This window comes from Hemiscyllium ocellatum, chromosome 46 (genome assembly GCF_020745735.1).
Source record: "Hemiscyllium ocellatum isolate sHemOce1 chromosome 46, sHemOce1.pat.X.cur, whole genome shotgun sequence".
Lineage (NCBI taxonomy): Eukaryota > Metazoa > Chordata > Chondrichthyes > Orectolobiformes > Hemiscylliidae > Hemiscyllium > Hemiscyllium ocellatum.
This window is the reverse complement of record NC_083446.1, coordinates 7,548,937-7,572,589: the sequence shown is the minus strand read 5'-3', so window position 1 is coordinate 7,572,589 and position 23,653 is coordinate 7,548,937. Positions and strand designations below refer to the sequence as shown.

At 54.8% G+C, this 23,653-nt stretch overlaps 2 protein-coding genes across 5 annotated transcripts in view; both read left to right on the top strand.

The window, feature by feature from the left end:
* Window positions 1-180: 180 nt before the first annotated feature.
* On the top strand, window positions 181-19,741 carry vps51 (VPS51 subunit of GARP complex). The gene is made up of 9 exons (XM_060855794.1): window positions 181-306; window positions 3,039-3,185; window positions 6,278-6,497; window positions 7,821-8,598; window positions 10,486-10,698; window positions 12,024-12,242; window positions 15,257-15,378; window positions 17,479-17,566; window positions 18,897-19,741. The coding sequence occupies exons 1-9, from the start codon at window positions 207-209 to the stop codon at window positions 19,155-19,157; spliced, it is 2,148 nt and encodes a 715-aa protein (XP_060711777.1). The 5' UTR covers window positions 181-206; the 3' UTR covers window positions 19,158-19,741.
* A 2,693-nt stretch (window positions 19,742-22,434) lies between these two features.
* Window positions 22,435-23,653, top strand: part of tm7sf2 (transmembrane 7 superfamily member 2) — a 32,187-nt gene continuing 30,968 nt past the window's right edge. For all 4 annotated transcript variants that reach the window (XM_060855797.1, XM_060855796.1, XM_060855795.1 and 1 more), the window contains exon 1: window positions 22,435-22,480. The gene's annotated coding sequence lies outside the window, so the exon portion shown is untranslated. The remainder of the gene's footprint in view (window positions 22,481-23,653) is intronic.

Here is a 23,653-nt window from a genome sequence, read left to right as displayed (position 1 = left end):
CCCCCGCAGAGGGTGGGATTGGGGTTTGGGGGACTGTGTGCGGTGGGTTCAGACGATTGGAAGAGGTGGTTCCTGTGAAATCAAAATCCCACCACAAGGCTTGACACAATTAGGGGCAGGAGGACAGTCAAAAGATTCAGTCGTTAACATCATCCTCTCTCTCTCTTGTGTGACAGCTCAGGAAGGAATGCACACTGGCAGAACTGATGGAAAGTGAGGCTGAGATGGTCAAACACATCCGAGCTCTCGACAGCGACATGCAGACTCTGGTCTACGAAAACTACAATAAGTTTATCTCAGCAACAGGTAGGGGCCATCTCTGAGCAACGAGGATTGAGGTTATCGAAGCTAGGAGCCAGCGATACAGCCCTCTGAGCCTGCTCCGCCATTGACTATGATCATGGCTGATGCATATTGATAAGACAAACAAAGACAGGTCTTGTACCATTCATGGCAGGACCCTGCGTAGTGTTGGTAAAGCACAGACAGTGAGGTAGTATCTGAGGAGCAGGAGAATCAACATTTCGAGCATAAGCTCTTCAACAGGAAGAGGTTATGCTTGAAACGTTGATTCTCCTGCTCCTCGGATGCTGCCTGACCAGCTGTGCTATTCCAGCAGCACATTCTGGTCTCCAGCATCTTCAGTCCCCACTTTCTCTCGAGTCCAATATGGACTGGTGTCGCATGTACAATATATTATTGGAGGAGGCAGGTGAATGTACTGTCACCAAATTTACAGAGGATGCGGGAATAGGGGAGACGATGCCTTGTGGTATTGTCACTGGACTGTTAATCCAGAGATCCAGGTAATGTTCTGGGGAACCTGGGTTCAAATCCCAACCCAGCAAATGGTGGAATTTGAATTCAAAGCAAAAATCTGGAATTCAGAATCGAATGATTGTCAATTGTTGGGAAAAGCCCATCTGGTTCAATGATGTCCTTCAGGGAAGGAAACTGCCATCCTTACCTGGTCGGGGCCGACACGTGATTGCACATCCACAGTGATGTGGTTGACTCTGAACTATCCTCTGGGTAATGAGGGACAGGCAATAAATGCTGAGCTGGTCAGTGATACCCACATCCTGTGAATGAATAAAGAAAAAGTGGGGAGGATGACACACAGGGTCAGCAGGGACACGGGGGGCCGCGGAGCAGGGACGCGGGGGGCCGCGGAGGGACACGGAGCAGGAACATGGGGGGCCCGCGCAGGGACATGGAGCAGGAACACGGGGGCCCACGGAGGGACCCGGAGCAGGGACACAGAGCAGGAACACGGGGGACACGGAGCAGGAACACGGGGGGCCCACGAGGGACACGAAGCGGGAACATGGGGGCCCACGCAGGGACACGGAGCAGGAACACGGGGACACGGAGCAGGAATACGGAGCGGGAACACGGGGGGCCCACGCAGGGACACGGAGCAGGAACACGGGCGGCCCGCGGAGGGACATGTGGGGCGAGTGTGTGGTGGGGCGCTTTGGCACGAAGAATGGCGGAGCTGAATATTGTTAAAATGGGGAAGCCCCTCAGTAAGACCATGGGCGATTTGTTTTGTGTTCTGAATTCCACACTCCCATCATTCCCAAGAACCTGAGACTTCCCAGCTCAACAAAAATCATACCGACCCCCACCAGGATTGCCAAGTCACACACAGCCCTCCAAGGGACTTTATCTGTGGAGTGAATTGCACATGGTCTTGTGGAGGTTGATGGAGTCTGGCTGGGATTTACCCTGGAGCCCCTGTCGCCGAGTCCCTGTCGATCGCCTGCCTTGTTGATATTTACTGAAACATGTTACATTTTGTCCAGAAACAAACCCTGAGGTCCAACCCGTCCATACTGACCAGATATCCTACGTTAATCCAGTCCCATTTGGCCCATTTTCCTCAAACCCTTCCTATTCCTGTCCCCATCCAGATGCCTTTTAAATGTTGTCATTGTACCAGCCTCCACCACTTCCTCTGGCAGCTCATTCCATACACGCACCACCCTCTGTGTGAAAAAGTTGCCCCTTGGGTCCCCTTTTAAATCTTTCCTCTCTCACCATAAACCTATGCCCTCTCGTTTTGCACTCCCCTACCCTGGGAAAAAGACCTTGTCTAGTTATCCTATACGTGCCTCTCCTGATTTTATAAACCTCCACCAGGTCACCCCTCAGCCTCTGACGCTCCAGGGAAAATAGCCCCAGCTCTTCACTCCTGGCAAATCTCTTCCGAACCCCCTCCGGTTTAATGATATCCTTCTTGTAACAGGGTGACTCGAGCTGGACATGACTTGAGAAGAGGCCTCACTAACGTCCTGTACATCCCCAATGTGATGTCCCAACTCCTAAACTCAGAGATCTGATCAATGAAGGCGAGCGGGCTAAACGCATTCTCAACCACCCTGTCTCCATGTGACCCAACCTCAAAGAATTATGTATCTGAACCCCTCAGTCCCTCTGCTTGATAACGCTACCCAAGGCCCGACCATTAGTCAAGATCTTGTCCCAATAGAAGTGTGAGATGAAAATCCTTGACAGAAGCTCCTTTTTATAACTCACTCAGGATGTGGGTATCTCTGAAACAGGGCTGATGCCTGAAACGTCGACTCTCCTGCTCCTTGGATGCTGCCTGACCTGCTGCGCTTTTCCAGCAACACATTTTCAGCTCTGATCTCCAGCATCTGCAGTCCTCACTTTCTCTTCCATGTGGGTATCTCTGGCTGGTCCAGTGTTTATTACCCCGTCCCTAATTGTCCAGAGGGCAGCTAAGACTCCGCCACATTGCTGTGGGTCTGGAGTCACACATCGGCCCAGATCAGGTAAGGAGGGCAGTTTCCTTCCCCAAAGAGCATTAGTGAGTCAGATGGGATTTGTGGTCATCGTTAGACCCTTACTTCAAAATTCCTCTCTGAATTTAAATTCCAACATCCTCAATGGCGGCATTTGAACCCCAGGACGTGAACTGGGACTAAATACCACCAGGCCCTGGTCTCGCTGGCCCACTGCAGGCTCGGGCCTGCCCGGCGACTAACCCCGGTCTGCGTTGTCTTTTCCAGACACCATCAGGAAAATGAAGAATGACTTCAAGAAGATGGAGGATGAGATGGATTGCCTGGCGACCAACATGGCCGCCATCACGGAATTCAGCGCCCGCATCAGTCACACGCTGCAGGACCAGCATCAGCAGATCACCAAACTCTCAGGTGCGCCTTGCATATAAAAATAGTAGCCACATTTAAAATCGCTGTGGTCCAACTTCCCAATTCTGTGCAGCGTCTAAGTCGTGGAATGGTTAGTACAAAGGCGGAGGCTTGTTGGTGTATGGAAGAGTGCCTCCTGCTGGCTCTATCCTATCCTTGTCACCACGCTGTTTAGATGTATGTTCAATTCCTCTTTGTAAGCTGCGAAATCACCCCTCGCTGCCCTGGGAAATTCAGCCGGTGTACAGGCGGTTAGGTTGTCTATACTTCAGCCAAGTCACTTGGAGTCATAGAGATGTACAGCATGGAAACGGACCCTTCCATCCAACCTGTACATCCCAACCCAATCTAGTCCCACCTGCCAGCACCCGGCCCATATCCCTCCAAACCCTTCCTATTCATGTCCCCATCCAGATGCCTTTTAAATGTTGTCATTGTACCAGCCTCCACCACTTCCTCTGGCAGCTCATTCCACACACGCACCACCCTCTGTGCGAAGAAGTTGCCCCTTAGGTCTCTTTTATATTTTTCCCCTCTCACCCTAAACCTTTGCCCCTCTAGTTCTGGACTCCCTGACTCCAGGGAAAAGACTTTTCCTATTTACCCTATCCATGCCCCTCATAATTCTGTAAACCTCCATAAGGTCACCCCTCAGCCTCCGACACTCCAGGGAAAACAGCCCCAGCCTGTTCAGCCTCTCCCTATAGCTGAAACCCTGGCAACATCCTTGTAAATCGTTTCTGAACTCTTTCAAGTTTCACAACATCTTGACTGCACCCTGGATGGTGAGGTTTCTACTGGAGTACTGTGTCTAGTTCTGGTCGCCCTATTACAGGAGGGATGTTATTAAACTGGAGAGGGTTCAGAAGAGATTTCCCAGGATGTTGCTCAGACTGGAGGGTTTGAGTTACACAGAGAGGCTGGGACATTTATCATTGGAGTGTTGAGGGGTGACCTTATTGAGGTTGATAAAATCATGAGGGGCACAGATAAGGTGTATGACAGATTTGATTTCCCTAGGATGGGGGATTTCAAGATGAGGGGGGATATGTTTAAGGTGAGGAGAAAGATTTAAAAAAGACACGAGGGACAATTTATTTTTTTAACACAGGTAGTGGTTTGTGTGTGGAATGAACTCCCAGAGGAAGTGGTGGATGTGGGTACAGTTACAACATTTAAAAGCACATTTGGTTAAGGACATGAATAGGAAAGGGTTTGGAGGGATGTGAGCCAGGTGCAGGCAGATGGGACTAGTTTAGTTTGGGATTATGGCTGAAAATGTGTTGCTGGAAAAGCGCAGCAGGTCCGGCAGCGTCCAAGGAGCAGGAGAATCGACGTTTCGGGCATAAGCCCTTCTTCAGGAATGATTAACCTACTGTGAATCCTCTTGCAAGGATGCCTTCCTTGAAGAAGCTCTCTTCCTCCTCTCATTCCTGATGAAAGGCTTATGCCCGAAACGTCGAATCTCCTGCTCCTTGGATGCTGCCTGACCTGCTGCGCTTTTCCAGCAACACATTTTCAGCTCTGATCTCCAGCATCTGCAGACCTCACTTTCTCCTAGTTTGGGATTATGGTTAGCACCCATTGCTGGGACCGAGGAGCGTGTTTCCGTGTTGTATGACTCTGACTCTATAACTGGGCATGACGTTTCAGATCAGGTGGAACTTGTGTAAAACGCTGGACTGCAACCCTCCTGCTTTTGAACATCGTGTGCCTCTGTTTATAAAGCACAGGCTCATGTCTGTCTCATCGCTCGGCACTGTTGCCGAGAGCGGAGGCTGTCGAGAGCACATTTGCTCGAGATGTTCAGAGTGATTGAGACAAGAGCAAGTGGGGAGAAACTGTTCCCGTTGACAGGAGGATTGAGAACCCGGGGTTTCACATTATCAGCCAGAAGAGAGGTGGGGACCAAAACATGTCCTCCCACAGCGAGTGGTTGCGAATTCAGGGAATTGGGAAAGGATCTAAGGACAGATTGACAAGGCCAGGAGAGATGAAAGAGGTGGGACTTAGTCTTACAGAGAGTCGTCAGGGAAAACGATGCGTCGTCTTTTCTGGGCACCTATAAAGTTTCATCCCCTCCCGGCCATGTACTGAGCTGGTGTACTCACTGGGCAGTGTAGAAAGCAGTTGGCAAACTGGCCTTTGTTGGGTCATCACATTAAGTGTAGGAACTGGGGTGTCATAGTGCAGCTGCACAGGATGTTGTCAGAAATCGCCTGACACCAGGTTATAGTTGCACAGGTTTATTTCAAATGACCAGCTTTCGGAGTGCTGCTCCTTCACCAGATGAAATTAATCTGATGAAGGAGCAGCGCTCTGAAAGCTCATGGTTTTAAATAAATCTGTTGGATCATAACCTGGTGACTTCTGACCGTCAGAAGGCCTGTCTAACCCCGGTACACCATGTAGAGGACATTGGTGAGGCCAGTTATGGGATACTAGGTTCAGCTCCGGTCTCCCTGCTCCAGGAAAGATGTCAAAATTGAAAGGGTTCAGAAAAGATTGGCAAGTATCTTGTCAGGGTTGGAGGGTTTGAGCGAGAGGGAGAGGCTGAATACTTTGGTGCTGTTTTTGCTGGAGGGTCAGAGGCTGAGGGGTGACCTTATAGAGGTTTATAAAATCATGAGGGGCATGGATAGGGTAAATAGACAAAAGTCTTTTCCTCAGGGTAGGGGAGTCCAAAACTAGAGGGGCATAGGTTTAAGGTGAGGGGGGAAAGATATAAAAGGGACCTGAGGGTCAACTTTTTCACACAAAAGGGTGGTATGTGTGTGGAATGAGCTGCCAGAGGAAGTGGTGGGGGCTGGTACAATGACAACATTTTAAAATGCATCTGGATGGGGACAGGAATAGGAAGGGTTTAGAGGGATATGGGCCAAATGCTGGGGAATGGGACTAGATGAGGTTAGGATATCTGGTCGGCATGGATGAGTTGGTCCGAAGGGTCTGAAAGTTAAAAAAAGCTGCTGGCAATCACAGCAGGTCAGTGGGGAGAGAGAGCAAGCGAATGTTTCACGTCTAAATGACGGTTGGTCAGAGCTGGATTGAAAGGCCCTGTTTCCATGCTGGATGTGCCTCTCTGCCCTTTTCAGGTGTGCACACGTTGCTGAGGAAGCTGCAGTTCCTGTTTGAGCTGCCGGCCCGGCTGAATAAGTGCATCGAGCTGGAGGCGTACGGCCAGGCCGTGAGGTATTACAGCAAGGCCCGCTCGGTGCTGCACCAATACCAGCACATGGCGTCATTCCATGGCATCCAGAACGACTGCCAGAAGATCATGTCAGACTTGGCACAGAGACTCCGGGAGAAGTTCAGGTAACACTCTCCCCGGCCTCGGTTGCCCGGCCGCTGCGTTTGCCTCAAATCCTGCTTCTCGGTCACCCTCTGACCTCTGACATTTCTCTGTAGCCCATTTTGCGCTCTCTCGCTCTCTTTCTTCCCCTCCCCTACCTCACCTTCACCTATTTGCCTCTGCACCCATCTTTGGGCGGTACGGTGTCTCAGTGGTTAGCATTGATGCCTCTTAGCACCAGGGACCCAGGTTCGATTCCAGTCTCAGGTGACTGTGTGGGGTTTGCACATTCTCCCCCCATGTCTGCGTGGGGTTTTCTCTGGGTGCTCCGGTTTCCTCCCACAGTCTGAAGATGTGCAGGTTAGGGTGGATTGGCCGTGCTAAATTGTCCCGTAGTGCCCAGGGATGTGCAGGTTAGGGTGGATTGGCCGTGCTAAATTGTCCCATAGTGTCCCAGGGATGTGCAGGTTAGGGTGGATTGGCCGTGCTAAATTGTCCCATAGTGCCCCAGGGATGTGCAGGTTAGGGTGGATTGGCCGTGCTAAATTGTCCCATAGTGCCCAGGGATGTGCAGGTTAGGGTGGATTGGCCGTGCTAAATTGTCCCATAGTGCCCCAGGGATGTGCAGGTTAGGGTGGATTGGCCGTGCTAAATTGTCCCATAGTGCCCAGGGATGTGCAGGTTAGGGTGGATTGGCCGTGCTAAATTGTCCCATAGTGCCCAGGGATGTGCAGGTTAGGGTGGATTGTCCGTGCTAAATTGTCCCATAGTGCCCAGGGATGTGCAGGTTAGGGTGGATTGGCCGTGCTAAATTGTCCCATAGTGCCCAGGGATGTGCAGGTTAGGGTGGATTGGTCGTGCTAAATTGTCCCATAGTACCCAGGGATGTGCAGGTTAGGGTGGATTGGCCGTGCTAAATTGTCCCATAGTGCCCAGGGATGTGCAGGTTAGGGTGGATTGACCTGCTGCCCTTTCTTCTCAGTGACAGAGTTTGAGACTGTCTATTCTGCTGCTTCTCCCTCGCCCTTTACCCAGCCTCACAGGTCTGAGGCTGTATCTTTCGAACGGTCTCTCACATTCCCTCCCCCCCCAGGGCAGGAGCATGGGGTGCGAGAGCGAGGGAGTGCATGCGAGCGTGTGGGAGGGCGTGCGCGTGGGTCCGCGAGGGGGAGTCAGTGTTGGGGTGTGTGCATGTGTCCTGGAGTGAGAGTGAGTGCGCGTGCGGCAGTGAGCATGTGTGAGTACGTGTGCGCGTGTGCGCGGGAGTGAGTGTGAGTGTGTGCTCAGGGGTGTGGGTGTGTGAGTACAAGAACACTCTGCGCCTGTGTGTTGTGTTTCTGCTGCAGACACACCGGCTCCAGCGCCAAGGAGCTGGCTGAGTGTGTGGAGCTGTTACTGCAGTTGGGTGAGCCGGCGGAGGAGCTGTGCGATGAGTTCCTCGCCCACGCCCGCTCCCGGCTGGAGGAGGACCTGTTGGCGCTGGAGGCCGAGCTGGGGCAGCCACCGGGCCCCCTCTCCGCGGCCTCGCCTCCCCTCTCCGACATCCTGGAGTTCACCGACAAGGGCTGCAACGGCTTTGTGGGGGACACCTGCCTTGTCATCGCCTCCTACCAGGACCTGTTCGTCCATCGTCCGGCGGCCGGGGGCCTGGTCAGCTCGGAGGTGGCGCGCATGGCCGGCGCCAAGCTGGTGGAGTTTGTCGACGGGCTGATGGGCCGTTACTTTGGCCTGGTGGAGCGGCGCATCCGGGCGGAGAAAGGGGTGGGGGACAGCTCGCTGCTGGTGCGCGGTCTGGACCGCTTCCACCGGCGCCTGCAGGCCGTGGTCAAGCTGCTGCCCGGCTCGAGGACGGTGGCCGCCGAGGGCACGGAGATCGTGGTGCGTGCCGCCCAGGAGCGGCTCCGCCAGTACCTGCAGGCCCTGCAGAGCTTCTACGCTGACTGCCTGACTGACGTGCGCCAGTCGCTAGCTGCCCCGCGGCTCCTGGGCAAGGACGGCGCCAACTTGGCCGAGCTGCTGGCCTCTGTCTCCGCCTCCATCCTCAACCAGGTCAAGTCAGTGCTGGCCTATGTCCACCTGTTCACCGCCAAGGACGTTACCTTCTCCAGCAAGGCCTACTTCAAGGTGAGCTGGGGCCCTGCTCCTTTAACCCTCCCCCTTCCCACATTCTTCCCCCCCCCCCCCCGAACCTCATCCACCCTCCGACCCTCATTCTCCCCTCGGCCTGCTCCCCTCGTCCTCACGCCCCAGCGCCGCCCTCGCCCTCGCCTCCCCGCACTCCTCGCGCCCCCGCCGCTCCACTCAACCTCGCACCCTCGCCCTCGCGCCGGCCCCGCACTCCCCTCGCCCTCGCCGCACTCCCCTCGACCTCGCACCCCCGCTGCTCCCCTCGCCCTTGTCTCGCCGCCGCTCCCCTCGCCCTCGCCGCGCTCCCCTCGCCCTCGCCTTGCCGCACTCCCCTCGCCCTCACGCTCCCCCCGCTCCCCTTCGTCCTCACTCTCCCCCCGCTCCCCTTCGTCCTCATGCCCCCGCCCGCTCCCCCTCGTCCTCATGCCCCCCCCCGCTCCCCCTCGTCCTCATGCCCCCCCCCGCTCCCCCTTGTCCTCATGCCCCCCCCCGCTCCCCTTTGTCCTCACGCTCCCCCCGCCCTCACACTCGCCCCGCTCCCCTCGCCCTCGCTTCCCCCCCGCTCCCCTCTCCCTCTTCAAAAGCTCCCTCCCACATTATTGCTGTTGGAACAAATAGATAAGTGGGACACGGATGTCATTGGGTGGGCCAACATTTCATGGCCATCCGTAAGTGGTTCAGCTTCCCACCAGGGGCATGGCTGTCTTCCTTGGGATGTAAGTGACTCACAATGCCCTTAGGGAGAGATTCCAGGATTCCGACCCAGCGACACTGAAGGAACGGCCGATTATATTCCCAAATCGGGATGGGGAGTGGCTCGGAGGGAAACGTGTTGGGGCGTGGGGAGGGGTGTTCCTGTGGATCTGCTGCAGTGGCTGTTATCAGGGATGTCAGAATTATTCCTCAGGGAGGGATTAGTTCAGCTCGGGCCTGTAATTACTGGAGTCGAAATGAATGAGAGGGGGGAGTCTGACTGAAATATATAAAATGAGAAAGGGCTGGACAGACTAAGTGCGGCGAGAGTGTTTGCCCTGGTTGGGGGAGTGCAGAGCAGGGAATGCAGTATCCAGGCTTTGGGGTAGACCATTTTAGGATTGATGTGAGGCGACAGTTATTCAGTGGTCAGCCTGAAGAATCCTGTCCTACCTGTGGAGGCCAAGTCAGCGCAGGGGCTCAGTGGTAAGCCTCTCTGTGCCAGGTACGATCCCACCCTCGGGGGCGACTGTCTGGGTGGAGTCTGTACATTCTCCCTGTGTCTGTGTGAGGTCTCCTTCGGGTGTCCCAGTTACCTCCCACAGTTCAAAGGTGTGCAGGTTAGGGTGCTATGGTGTAATTTAGCATGGCCAATCCACCCTAACCTGCACATCCCTGGGCACTATGGGACAATTTAGCACGGCCAATCCACCCTAATCTGCACATCCCTGGGCACTATGGGACAATTTAGCACGGTCCATCCACCCTAACCTGCACATCCCTGGGCACTATGGGACAGTTTAGCATGGCCAATCCACCCTAACCTGCACATCTTTGGACTGTGGGCAGGAAACCCCACGCAGACATGGGGAGAATGTGCAAACTCTGGTTGGGATCGAACCTGGGTCCCTGGTGTTGTGAAGCAGCAGTGCTAACCACTGAGCCACGGTGCTGCCCTAATGTGATAACAACATTTAAGAGGTATTTGGACAGATACATGAACTGGCAGGAAGACATAGGCAACAGGAGTCTCATTTGGAAAGGTATCATGTGTCAGAGCTGGCCTAGTGGGCCGGAGGGCCTGTTCCCGTGCTGTTCTTTGAGAGCAGTTCCTCCTTGTTCTATCTTGACGGTGTTGTTCTGAGTCTGGGTGCAGTTGCTTTCTGCTGACTGGACTGTCTGCCTCAACAGGGGGAGTTCTGCAGCCAGGGCGTCCGCGAGGGCCTCATCGTCAGCTTCATCAGGTACATGTGCCACACGGCGCGCCAGTTCTGTGAGACGGTGGGCGAGAAGGGCGCCACGCCCCCGGGCCTGCTCCTGCTGCTGTCCCGCCTCTGCCTGGACTACGAGATGTCCACCATCAGCTACATCCTGACCCTGACCGACGAGCAGTTTCTGGGGCAGGTGAGTGACCGGCCCGTGCCATCAGCGACATGTTCACTCGCAAACCCCTGGGCAGCAGTGCCTGTACCTGGCATCAGACGGGTGGGGCCGAACTGGAGCTAGGTATTTGAAGCATAGCTTTTTTATAAACCGTTTCTAATCGCTTTCACGTCTCTCAACATGACGATGCCAATAACACTTTTCAAAAAAGATATGGATTATTCACGGAAAGAACTCTTGTGGAACAAGAGTTCACTTTCTAAGACTCTTACTGTAGCAAACAGACAATTCAAAATAGACCAAACGTTATTTAATTTGCGAGAGATGCTCGTTCAGTCATCGGCGGTCCCTCACAGACGAGGATGACTCTCTCCCACACTCAGGGCGAGTCCATAGGTGGCTGTACCGACCGAGGGGGCTACCGCAGGCTCTGTTACACTTGGGGCAGAAGGTGGTGGCGGGAAGGGGTGGGTGGGCCCTTGGCATGGCAGTGTGCACCCCTTATGCTGTTTCTGCCCGGCTTCTGCTTTCTCCCTGACGGAAAGTCTCGGAGGAGCCCGACCCCTTCCCGGATGCTGCTCCCCCATTTTCGGCCAGTGATTCCCAGGTGTCTGTGGGAATGCTGCACTTCCCCGGTGAGGCCTTTGAGGGTATCCCTGAAGCGCTTCCTCTGTCCCACCCTGGAGCCGTTTCGGAGCTGGGGAGAGAGCACCTGCTTGGGGAGTGTTGTGTCGGGCATGCGGGCGACGTGCCCAGCCCCATCGCTGCCGATCAAGGTGGGGGAGGGGAGTCAGTGCCTCGATGCTGGGGATGTTGGTCTGTCTGTCTTCCCAGCAAAGATACGTCTCCCTAAACTAATGAACACATTTGTGGTACTTTATTTTTACATTGTGCCATCTTAGAGTCAGAGAATGATAGAGATATACTGCACGGGAATAGGCCCTTCGGCCTAAGCAAGTTTCCTAAACTGAACCAATGCTGTTTGCCTGCGTTTGATCCTTATCCCTGTAAATCTTTGCTACCCATGTTGTCCAAATGGCTTTTAAATTTTAGATATGCAGGCTTGGAGATTCAAGTTAGTAACAGCCATCCACTGTGACCAGTTATTCTTTGAAACTTCAGAGAATATAATCGAGTCCAACTCTCCTCAGGGACCAAGCCCCCTCACCCCACTCTGAATCCTCTGGTCTGCTCAAAGTGCTGCAGCTACTGTCATTAATAGAACCACATTTGGAGGAGTTTGGGTCCCCATAAGGCTTCAAAAAGCCAGCTCCAGTCTCCCTGCGCCTCGCGCGGCCCGGGCTCCGCAGTGCTGAAGGTGTGCCGTTGTTTGCTTCCCTCGCCAGGACCATTCCCCGGTGACCCTGGTGACGGTGCTGTGCGCTGACGCCCGGGAGGCGGCTCAGAAACTGCTGAACCACTACGTGAAGGTGCAGGGCCTGAACGTGTCGCAGATGCTGCGCAAGAGTGTGGAGACCCGGGACTGGCTCAACACCATCGAGCCGCGCAACGTGCGGGCCGTGATGAAGCGGGTGGTGGAGGACATCACCTCCATCGACGTGCAGGTCAGGAGGCTGAGGGCGACTGGGGGGGGGGGGGGGGGGGGGGTATCTAGGTTAGAGCGAGGGAGGGGGGTGGGGGGAGATTGGTCTGTCCAGATCGTTCTGCTATAACGCAACAGTTGTCACCTCGCACGAAAATCTCACTGTGCAAAACCGCGACAGGAAATTGCGCTGCAGAAGATCCCCTGTAGAAAATCGCGATACCCGTTCAGTAGAGAGTCCGCGTTATCCAAACAGCACCCACAATGCGCCAACCGCGTTATAGCCAATTTGCACTGACAAAAACGCACGTCACGCCGTAACGACCTGTATTTCTGCTCCTGATGCCGGTGGGAATTGGGTTTTGGAGAGGATTGTGGGAAACTAGCCAGGCTTCCTGATTTGGTGGCGGTGCTCAGTTGGCTGGACAGCTGTGATGCCAGCAGGAAGGGTCCAATTCTTGCTGAGGTTACAGTGAAGTTCCCACCTTCTTGACCTCTTCCCCTCATCTGAGGCGTTCTGACCCTCGTATTAAACTCGCTACCCCGGTCACCTCTCCCTCTGTCTCCGAGAGAACAGCCCTGTGGTCCGGTTCCCTTTACCCGCTCCTGACCACTGCCTGTCAGTTCCCGGCTGCAGGTCAAAAAGACCTTCACTGATATTTCCCCTTCACCCTTCGCTCCTCAGATCTAACAGCACTGTTATCAGAGACTGGAGGATCCTTAACTCAAATACCGTGACATTGCGGAAATGTCTCCGAACAGGATCTAGCAGGAGGTGTCGACGGGACAATTTAGCACGGCCAATCCACCCTAACCTGCACATCCCTGGACACTATGGGACAATTTAGCATGGCCAATCCACCCTAACCTGCACATCCCTGGGCACTATGGGACAATTTAGCACGGCCAATCCACCCTAACCTGCACATCCCTGGACACTACGGGACAATTTAGCACGGCCAATCCACCCTAACCTGCACATCCCTGGGCACTATGGGACAATATCGCACGGCCAATCCACCCTAACCTGCACATCCCTGGACACTATGGGACAATTTAGCACGGCCAATCCACCCTAACCTGCACATCCCTGGGCAGTATGGGACAATTTAGCACGGCCAATCCACCCTAACCTGCACATCCCTGGACACTATGGGACAATTTAGCACGGCCAATCCACCCTAACCTGCACATCCCTGGGCACTATGGGGCAATTTAGCACGGCCAATCCACCCTAACCTGCACATCCCTGGACACTATGGGACAATTTAGCACGGCCAATCCACCCTAACCTGCACATCCCTGGACACTATGGGACAATTTAGCACGGCCAATCCACCCTAACCTGCACATCCCTGTGCACTATGGGACAATTTAGCACGGCCAATCCACCCTAACCTGCACATCCCTGGGCACTATGGGACAGTTTAGCACGGCCAATCCACCCTAACCTGCACATCCCTGGACACTATGGGACAATTTAGCACGGCCAATCCACCCTAACCTGCACATCCCTGGACACTATGGGACAATTTAGCACGGCCAATCCACCCTAACCTGCACATCCCTGGGCACTATGGGACAATTTAGCATGGCCAAAATTGGTGTAGGGACGTAGAGTAGTACAGCACAGGGACAGACCCTTCGGCCCAACCAGTCCATGCTGACCATGATCCCCAAACTAACCTAGTCCCACCTGCCTGCTCCTGGCCCATCTCCCTCCAAACCCTTTCCTATTCATGTCCTTATCCAAATGTCTTTTAAATGTTGTGACTGCACCAGCATCTTGGAAGTTCATTCCACACACAAACCACCCTCTGTAAAAAAAAGTTGCACCTAATGTCCTTTTCAAATCTCTCTCTTTTCACCTTAAAAACGTGCCCCTAGTTTTGAATTCCCCAGCCTAGAGGGAAAGACGTTTGCTATTCATCTTATCTCTGTTCCTCCTGATTTTATAAACCTCTAAGTTCACCCCTCAACCTCTTCTGGTCGAGTGAAAAACGTCCCAACCCTTCGGATCTACTTTTAACCCTCCAATCCTGGCAACATCCCGGTAAGTATTTTCTGACCCCTCTCCAGTTTAATAATGTCCTTCCTGACCTGGACACTGTACTCCAGAAGAGGCCTCACCAAGGTCCTGGACAATTTCGATATGATGTCCCAACTCCGATACTCAAAGGTCTGAGCAATGAAGGCATGTGTGCTAAGCGCCTTCTTAACTTGACAGAATGATGTACCTGAACCCCGAGGTCTCTGTTCTACGACACAACCCAGGGCCCTACCTTTAATTGTAAATGTCCTGTGTGTTCTACCAAAATTCAATGCCTAGCATTTATCCAACTTACCCATCTGCCAACCGTTGGTCCTTTTTTGTTCATATGTGGGATATGTGGGGGGGGGGTGCACTTAGAAGGTGATGGTGTTCCCATGTCTCTGTCAAGTTTGGGATTGTAGTTTAATGTTATTCTTGGAGCATGTGTATTGGGGCGCCACTGAGTATTGGTGAAGTCAAGATTAAGGAGGGGGTGGGGGGTTTGTGTGGGTCTGTGTGAGTGGGTGGGAGGTTTCTGTGGGAGGTTGGGGGGGTTTGTCGGGGTGGATGAGGGGTTTGTGTGGATCTGTGGGTGGGGGGGTTGTGTGGGTCTGTGTGTGTGTGTGTGTGTGTGGGTGGTTGGGGGATTTGTGTGTGGTTGGGTAGGTGGGGGGTTTGTGTAGATCTGTGTTTGTGTGTGTGTGGATACAGGATTTGTGTGGGTCTGTGTGTGTGGGGAGATGGGTGGGGTGTTTGTGTGTGTGTGTGTGTGTGTGTGTGTCTGGGTCTGTGTGTGGGTTTGTGTGTCTGTGTGGGGGTGGGTGGGGTGTTTATGTGGATCTGTGTGGGTCTGTGTGTGTGTGTGTGTGTGGAGGGGGGTTGTGTGTGTGTGTGTGTGGGTCTGGGTCTGGGTCTGTGTGGAGGGGGGTTGTGTGGGTGTGTTGCAGGGATGCAGGGTTTGACCCGGTGTATCAATGCTGTCCTTTGCTCCTTGCTGCTGGTAGGTCGGCCTGTTGTATGAGGAGGGAGTGAGGAAGGCACACAGCAGCGACTCGAGTAAGAGAACCTTCTCAGTGTACAGCAGCTCCCGCCAGCAGGCACGCTACGCCCCGAGCTACACACCCAGGTAACTGTCGCGGGATGGAATGGGGAGTGAGTGACAGTGAACTGACTTATGTCCCTGTACAATCATAGAATCCCGACAGGCCAAAGGGTCTGGTTCCACACTATCAGGTCTACACTGACCCTCTGATGAGGAACCCATCCAGACCCATTCCCCTATTATTGTACATTAACCCCTGACTAATCCACCCTAACCTGCACATCCCTGGGCACTATGGGACAATTTCCCACGTCCAATCCCACCCTAACCTGCACATCCCTGAACACTATGGGACAATTTAGCACGGCCAATCCACCCGCACATCTTTGTGACTGTGGGAGGAAACTGCAGCACCCGGAGGAAACCCCAAGCAGACACTGGGAGGACGTGCAAACTAGACACAGTCGCTCGAGGCTGGAATCGAACCCAGGGCCCTGGTGCCGTGAGGCGGCAGTGCTAACCACTAAGCCACCGGGCCACAGTACGATGTATTCAGTCCTGATTGTCTTGCAGGGGAGTGCTGTCACAATGGAGGCGAAACGTCTCCTTCACACAGGCCGTCGGTACACAGGTTTGCGTTCTTCCTGGGACTTTTTTTTAAAGTAAGACTAAAGAGTCACGAGTGATTCACAAAGACCCCGAAGGACTTTGGCTTTGCTTTCAGATGGTTGCTGGGACTTGCTCGCTGCTGGAGCTTGACACTTCAGTTCTTTGTTACTGGAGTGAAGCCTTAAACAGAAGGGTTTCCTCTTAGGAAGCTGAAGAGGTGGGTTGTTGTATTCTGTGTTTCTGCCTACTGGACTGGAGAGAGACAGCATATCAGAATAAAAACGGTTTTACCGAGTCATGGAGTTGGACAGCATGGAAACAGACCCTTCGCTCCAACTCCTCCATGCCTACCAGGTATCCTGAATTAATCTGGTCCCATTTGCCAGCATTTGGCACATATCCCTCCAAACCCTTCCTATTCATGTCCCCATCCAGATGCCTTTTAAATGCTGTCATTGTACCAGCCTCCTCCACTTCCTCTGGCAGCTCATTCCATACACGCACCACCCTCTGTGTGAAAAAATTGCCCCTTAGGTCCCTTTTAAATCTTTCCCCGTAAATCTATAACCCCTAGTTTTGGGCGACTCTACCCCGGGGAAAAGACTTTGTCCATTCACCCTATCCATGTTCCCTCATGATTTTGTAAACCTCTATAAGGTTACCCCTCAGCCTCCGACGCTCCAGGGAAAACAGCCCCAGCCTGTTCAGCCTCTCCCTGTAGCTCAAACCCTCCAACCCTGGCAATGTCCTTGTAAATCTTTTCTGAACCCTTTCAAGTTTCACAACCTCCTTCCTGCTGCAGGGAGACTGGAATTGCGCGCTGAATTGTATTTGTCTAAAGGGGATGTTTTCGGATGCTGCCTGTATTGGAACAGTTGATTAGTGGGTAACTAATATACTACCTTATTAAGTATTTCACGAGCATAAAGTTATGCCAAATCATCTTGTTGTATATTAACTGTGGCGTAAGAATAAAATGTTTTGAGTAAGATTAGTTGTGGACAAATCGATTCATATCTGGAACACACTTCCCTTCAGAAACGGCAGGGTGGCTCAGTGGTTAGCACTGTTGCCTCACAGCACCAGGGTCCCAGGTTTGACTCCAGCCTCGGGCGACTGTCTGTGTGGAGTTTGCACATTCTCCCAGTGTCTGTGTGGGTTTCCTCCGGGTGCTGCAGTTTCCTCCTACAGTCCTAAGATGTGCAAGTCGGGTGAATTGGTCATGCTAAATTGCCCGTAGTGCCAATTCACTCTAACCTGCGCATCCCTGGACACTATGGGACAATTTATGGATGGGTTACTCTGCAGAGGGTCGGTGTGGACTGGTTGGGCCGAAGGGCCTGTTTCCACACTGTAGGAAATCTAAACTCAAAAAAATATAAAAGTGAGAGGCTCTGGGGTGTCTCCATCACATACTTTGGGTGTTCAGCAGTGGGCCGTAACACGGATCTCCACCTGCTGAACTCTATCCCTGTCCTGGCCTCCCTGTGCGGTTTTTTACCCCTTGCTTGTCGTCTGTCTCGGGGTTGATGCCCGGTTTGCCACTCAGCTCCTGTTATGTCTTTGCTGCTGCAGCGCTCCGATGGACACCAACCTCCTGAGTAACATCCAGAAGCTCTTCTCCGAGCGGATAGACATCTTCAGCCCCGTCGAGTTCAACAAGGTGAGTGCCTTTCTCTCCTCCTGCTTCGCTCATTGTCTGCAGGTCATTCCCATCCCCGCCCGCCTGCCTGCCCTGAGTTTAGTCTGACCCAGTGCCTGGTGCCAATGAGACCCCCCCCCCCCACCCCTGTCGTCTTTGGACAAAAGCCCCGTGAGGAGCAGGAGTCACTCAGCCCCTCAGGCCTGCTGTACCCTTCTCTTACATTGTGTCCGATCTCAGTGCAGCGCCAAGTCTACTACCTTTTTGTTCTCACAAGGATCTAGCCCCCCGCTTTCCTCTCCAACCCCCTGACTGAATCTCCAGACCATTTCCAAGCTTCTCCTCACATTCTCAGCCTCCCCCCCCCCCCCCCCCCCCCTCAAATCCATCTTCCAGTTCCTCCAACAGCACCCGGGCCGCCTGCAAATCTCTCTCTCTCTCTCTCTCTCGATAAACCCCACACCCACACCATTCTGTGTAGTGCCATCACTCGTAACTTTCCTGCGACTGTCTTTAAATCGTCCTGTGGCCTTGCTATTTTTCCGTCTCTGCAACTTCCTAAGCCCCCCCCACCCCAGCTCCCAAACTCCTGCAGGATGATTGCTGGCTCCTAATGCCGGGCGCTGGAACAAACCCCAATTTCCAAACCCATCTCTTTGGTGGCTGAGTGGACTGCTCAGCCCTGGAATTTCCACAGGAAACCACTATGCGTTATCTCTCGCTCTTTCTCGTGTTGTTTGTCTCTCTCGCGCTCTTGCGTTGTCTTGCATTGTTTCACATGTGCTCTCTCTCACACTCTCTCTATCTCTTGTGTTCGCTATCACTCTCTCACGCTCTTGTGTTGTCTTGCACTGTCTCATGTGCTCTCTCTCTTGCTGTCTCTTGCGCTCTCTCTCTCTCTCTCTCTTTATCTCTTGCTCTCGCTCTCTTTCTCTCACGCTCTTGTGTTGTCTTGCACTGTCTCACATGTGCTCTCTCTCTCTCTCTCTCGCTGTCTCTTGCTCTATCTCTTGTGCTCGCTATCACTCTCTCACGCTCTCTCCTTTACAAGATCTGATCTTTTTTTCCCCAGGAGTTTGGTCACACATGCCAACATCTCTAACTTCACTCATGGCCATGACAAATTGCGCTGTACTGTCCAGGCTGGGTGGCTTAGCCATGGGAATTGCAGAGTTGGGGGCTGGATTTGGGTTGGGTGTGGACTCGATGGGCTGAATAGCCTGCTTCCACACAGTATAATCCCCTTAAGTGGGCAGAAACCGATGGGAGGGCTGGGGGGAGATTCTAATGAGCTGAGTGCAATCCTCACCGGGTTCTCTTCCTCTCTCTCCCTCCCCGCCACCATCTGCAGGTCTCTGTGCTGACAGGGATCATCAAGATCAGCCTGAAGACCTTCCTGGAGTGCGTGCGGCTGCGCTCGTTCGGCCGCTACGGGCTGCAGCAGATCCAGGTGGACTGCCAGTACCTGCAGCTGTACCTGTGGCGCTTTGTCTCCGACGAGAACCTGGTGCACTTCCTGCTGGACGAGATTGTCGCCAGCACCGCCCACCGCTGCCTGGACCCCGTCACCATGGAGCAGAGCGTCATCGAGGTCATATGCGAGAGGGGCTGACTGGGGGAGGAGGGGGTGGACCTTCCCCCTCAGCTCGCGCATCGATCCCCTGGGCGAGCGTGTCGGTCCGGGACAGATTAGCGCCGGAAGGAGTCGGAGGTTGCTTCGGTCCACTTCCTCACCCCTTCCCCAACTTAGATAATGGGAGCAGGAGTACGTCAGTCCACACTGTGGGGAATTCCATGAATGCTACTTCTGAATTCTGTTTGTCTCGTTTAACTATGTGCTGTCCTTTGTTTGTCAGTTTTATTTTCTCCAACCCTATCACTTGGTTTCCTCCGCACCCAGAGTTATATTGATCTTGGTTTGACTGCGCTGGAGAGGCTGAGTGTCTGTACTCCCCCTCGCTGTTTTGTGCATCTCTTTTTTACGATGTCCAGGTTCAGAGGCTGTGGCTGCTGGAGTTTGGGATTAGCTTCAGTCTATGCTGAGAGTTGTCGTGTAGCTCACTGTCCCTCCAGCAGCTTTGTAAATTTCTTGCACGGTGCGTTTAAAAATTTGCAAATAAATACATAATATATTTATTCAGTATGGTGGGGGAATTAGATTACACGTGCGTTGGAATAAAATCTTTGCCTTGTGAACACGGCCCGTTGTGGATTTGTGATTTTAAAGTCTGGTATTTCCTGCAGCATTGTTGAAAAAGACAGCAAAAGACTTTGAGAGATTTTACAGGGGATTTACTCTCTTATCTGGAATTTAGAACAAAACCAGCTTCCTTCTGGACACTGCACTGTCACAGGCTCAGTCCCTCAGGGAGGGCCGCACTGTCACAGGCTCAGTCCCTCAGGGAGGGCCGCACTGTCACAGGCTCAGTCCCTCAGGGAGGGCCGCACTGTCACAGGCTCAGTCCCTCAGGGAGGGCCGCACTGTCACAGGCTCAGTCCCTCAGGGAGGGCCGCACTGTCACAGGCTCAGTCCCTCAGGGAGGGCCGCACTGTCACAGGCTCAGTCCCTCAGGGAGGGCCGCACTGTCACAGGCTCAGTCCCTCAGGGAGGGCCGCACTGTCACAGGCTCAGTCCCTCAGGGAGGGCCGCACTGTCACAGGCTCAGTCCCTCAGGGAGGGCCGCACTGTCACAAGGGTCAGCGCTGAGGGAGCCCCGCACTGTCGGAGGCTCAGCGCTGAGGGAACGCCGCACTGTGGGACGGGTCAGCGCTGAGGGAGTGCCGCACTGTCGGAGGCTCAGTGCTGAGGGAGTGCTGCACTGTCGGAGGGTTAGTGCTGAGGGAGTGCCGCACTGTGGGACGGGTCAGTGCTGAGGGAGCGCCGCACTGTCGGAGGGTCAGTGCTGAGGGAATGCTGCATTGTCGGAGGGTGAGCGCTGAGGGAGGGTCGCACTGTCGGAGGGTCAGCGCTGAGGGAGTGCTGCACTGTCGTAAGGGTTATACTGATACTGGAACACAATTCAAGAGTAAGGTGGTAGTAATGTAACTGGAATTGCAATCCAGAATCCCAGGCTAATGCTGTGGGTGTCATGACTTTAAATCCCACTACAGTATTTTTAAAACTCAAATGAATAAGTCTAGAAATGCAGACCTTGGAAATGTTGGTGAAACAGACGCATTGCAGAAACCTTTCAACTTGCATCCATCAGGACCAACACAAGAATGCCAAATTTCAGGGGGGTCACAACCATTTACACCGCGCGAGAGTGAGGATGCTGATGGTGTCACATCTCACTGGGATGGCATGCTGGAAATGAAGCCCTGCCGCCCCCTGTGTCGTCATAGAGATCTTCTGAAAGAATGCAGTCTTCCACAATTTACCTGTTTTTCAGGCTTGGGTTGACTTCCTCGCAAGAGACACAGAGACACAAAGTGTAAGGTTCCTGACGTAATGGTCGAAAATCACAGACTGTCAGTGTGGGGTAAAATAAACCGGGTATCCACCGCCTTTTGAGGTGTTTTACTGTAGAGAGAGCCCGGGGTGTGTGGGTTAGCCATGGGAAATACTGGGTTATAGGGACAGGGGGCTGGTGGGTTGGTTTTGGATGGGATGGTATTAGCAGGGATTGTTGACGGGTTGATTGGCCTCCTTCCCCTTTGTTGGGATTCTCTGATCGCTCCTTGCTGTCTCATGGCATCTGATGATATCCCTGTACCCACGAACTATACCCGCTACCCGGGTGCCATTTGTGGTTATGGCCAGGCCTTTGATGTTCTCCACAGAAGCATGAGCTTCTTCACGCCAGTCGAATCTTCCTTCACGCATTCCATCTGCCACGCTCCAGGGGGGAGGGGAAAGGGAGGGGGCAGGGGAAAGGGAGGAGGGAGGTGGCAGGTCATTGGGGATTATTTGGGATGGTGGGGGAGGGATGGTTACCTGGGGAAGGGGTGGTGGGTCACTGGGGGTTATTTGGGACGGTGGGGGGAGGGGTGGTGGGTCACTGGGGGTTACTTGGGATAGTGGGGGGAGGGGGACGGTTACCTGGGGAAGGGGTGGTGGGTCACTGGGGGCTATTTGGAACGGTGGGGGGGGGGACGGTTACCTGGGGAAGGGGTAGTGGGTCACTGGGGGTTATTTGGAACAGTGGTTGGGGGGGGGACGGTTACCTGGGGAAGGGGTGGTGGATCATTGGGGATTATTTGGGATGGTGGGGGAGGGGGACGGTTACCTGGGGAAGGGGAGGTGGGTCACTGGGGGCTATTTGGGACGGTGAGGGGAGGGGGACGGTTACCTGGGGAAGGGGAGGTGGGTCACTGGGGGTTATTTGGGACGGTGGGGGGGGGGGACGGTTACCTGGGGAAGGGGAGGTGGGTCACTGGGGGCTATTTGGGACGGTGGGGGGAGGGGGACGGTTACCTGGGGAAGGGGTGGTGGGTCACTGGGGGTTATTTGGGACGGTGAGGGGGGGGGGACGGTTACCTGGGGAAGGGGTGGTGGGTCACTGGGGGTTATTTGGGACGGTGAGGGGGGGGGGACGGTTACCTGGGGAAGGGGTGGTGGGTCACTGGGGGTTATTTGGGACGGTGAGGGGGGGGGGGACGGTTACCTGGGGAAGGGGTGGTGGGTCACTGGGGGCTATTTGGGACGGTGGGGGGGTGTTACTGGGGGCGGGGCCACTGGGGGAGCCAATGACGTATCAATTCCAATGTGACCCCGCCCCCTGGCGTGGCCTCGTTGCTGGAAGGTGATTGGTCGAGCGGCTGCAACCGCCCGCTCCGATTGGATGGCCCGAGCGGAGGCGCCCCGTGCCGATTGGCTGGCCGCCTGTCGCCATGTGACGCTCTCGGAATCCGATTGGCCCGGACGAAATAAGATACAGAGAGGAGGGCGTGCGCAGGCGCAGTTCCTCGTTAGGGGTTGTTGCTGTTTGTGGGGTAAGTCTGTGTCCCCGGGGCAGGGTCACTGTCTGGGGTTGGGGGTCACTCTGTGTCCCCGGGGCAGGGTCACTGTCTGGGGGTGGTCACTCTGTGTCCCCGGGGCAGGGTCACTGTCTGGGGTTGGGGGTCACTCTGTGTCCCCGGGGCAGGGTCACTGTCTGGGGTTGGGGGTCACTCTGTGTCCCCGGGGCAGGGTCACTGTCTGGGGTTGGGGGTCACTCTGTGTCCCCGGGGCAGGGTCACTGTCTGGGTGGGGGGTGGGGTGGTCACTCTGTGTCCCTGGGGCAGGGTCACTGTCTGGGGTTGGGGGTCACTCTGTGTCCCCGGGGCAGGGTCACTGTCTGGGGTTGGGGGTCACTCTGTGTCCCCGGGGCAGGGTCACTGTCTGGGTGGGGGTTGGGGGTGGGGGTCACTCTGTGTCCCCGGGGCAGGGTCACTGTCTGGGGGGTGGGGGTCACCCTGTGTCCCCGGGGCAGGGTCACTGTCTGGGGGTGGTCACTCTGTGTCCCCGGGGCAGGGTCACTGTCTGGGTGGGGGTTGGGGGTTGGGGGTGGGGTGGTCACTCTGTGTCCCTGGGGCAGGGTCACTGTCTGGGGTTGGGGGTCACTCTGTGTCCCCGGGGCAGGGTCACTGTCTGGGGGGGGGTTGGGGGTGGGGGTCACTCTGTGTCCCCGGGGCAGGGTCACTGTCTGGGGGGTGGAGGTCACCCTGTGTCCCCGGGGCAGGGTCACTGTCTGGGGGTGGTCACTCTGTGTCCCCGGGGCAGGGTCACTGTCTGGGTGGGGGTGGGGTGGTCACTCTGTGTCCCTGGGGCAGGGTCACTGTCTGGGGGGTGGGGGTCACTCTGTGTCCCCGGGGCAGGGTCACTGTCTGGGTGGGGGTGGGGTGGTCACTGTGTCCCCGGGGCAGGGTCACTGTCTGGGGTTGGGGGTCACTCTGTGTCCCCAGGGCAGGGTCACTGTCTGGGGTTGGGGGTCACTCTGTGTCCCCGGGGCAGGGTCACTGTCTGGGTGGGGGTTGGGGGTGGGGTGGTCACTCTGTGTCCCTGGGGCAGGGTCACTGTCTGGGGTTGGGGGTCACTCTGTGTCCCCGGGGCAGGGTCACTGTCCTTGTTTATATCTTGGTGAATAATCTGGATGGGAACAGCAGACTTGATTATCGACATATTTC

Bases quoted from the DNA above. Each gene is read 5' to 3' on its own strand.
- vps51 (XM_060855794.1), top strand. From the start codon at position 207: ATGGAAAGTGAGGCTGAGATGGTCAAACACATCCGAGCTCTCGACAGC. The intron at 6,498-7,820 runs GTAACACTCTCC...TTTCTGCTGCAG, and splicing joins AGACTCCGGGAGAAGTTCAG to ACACACCGGCTCCAGCGCCA. The intron at 12,243-15,256 runs GTCAGGAGGCTG...TGCTGCTGGTAG, and splicing joins TCACCTCCATCGACGTGCAG to GTCGGCCTGTTGTATGAGGA.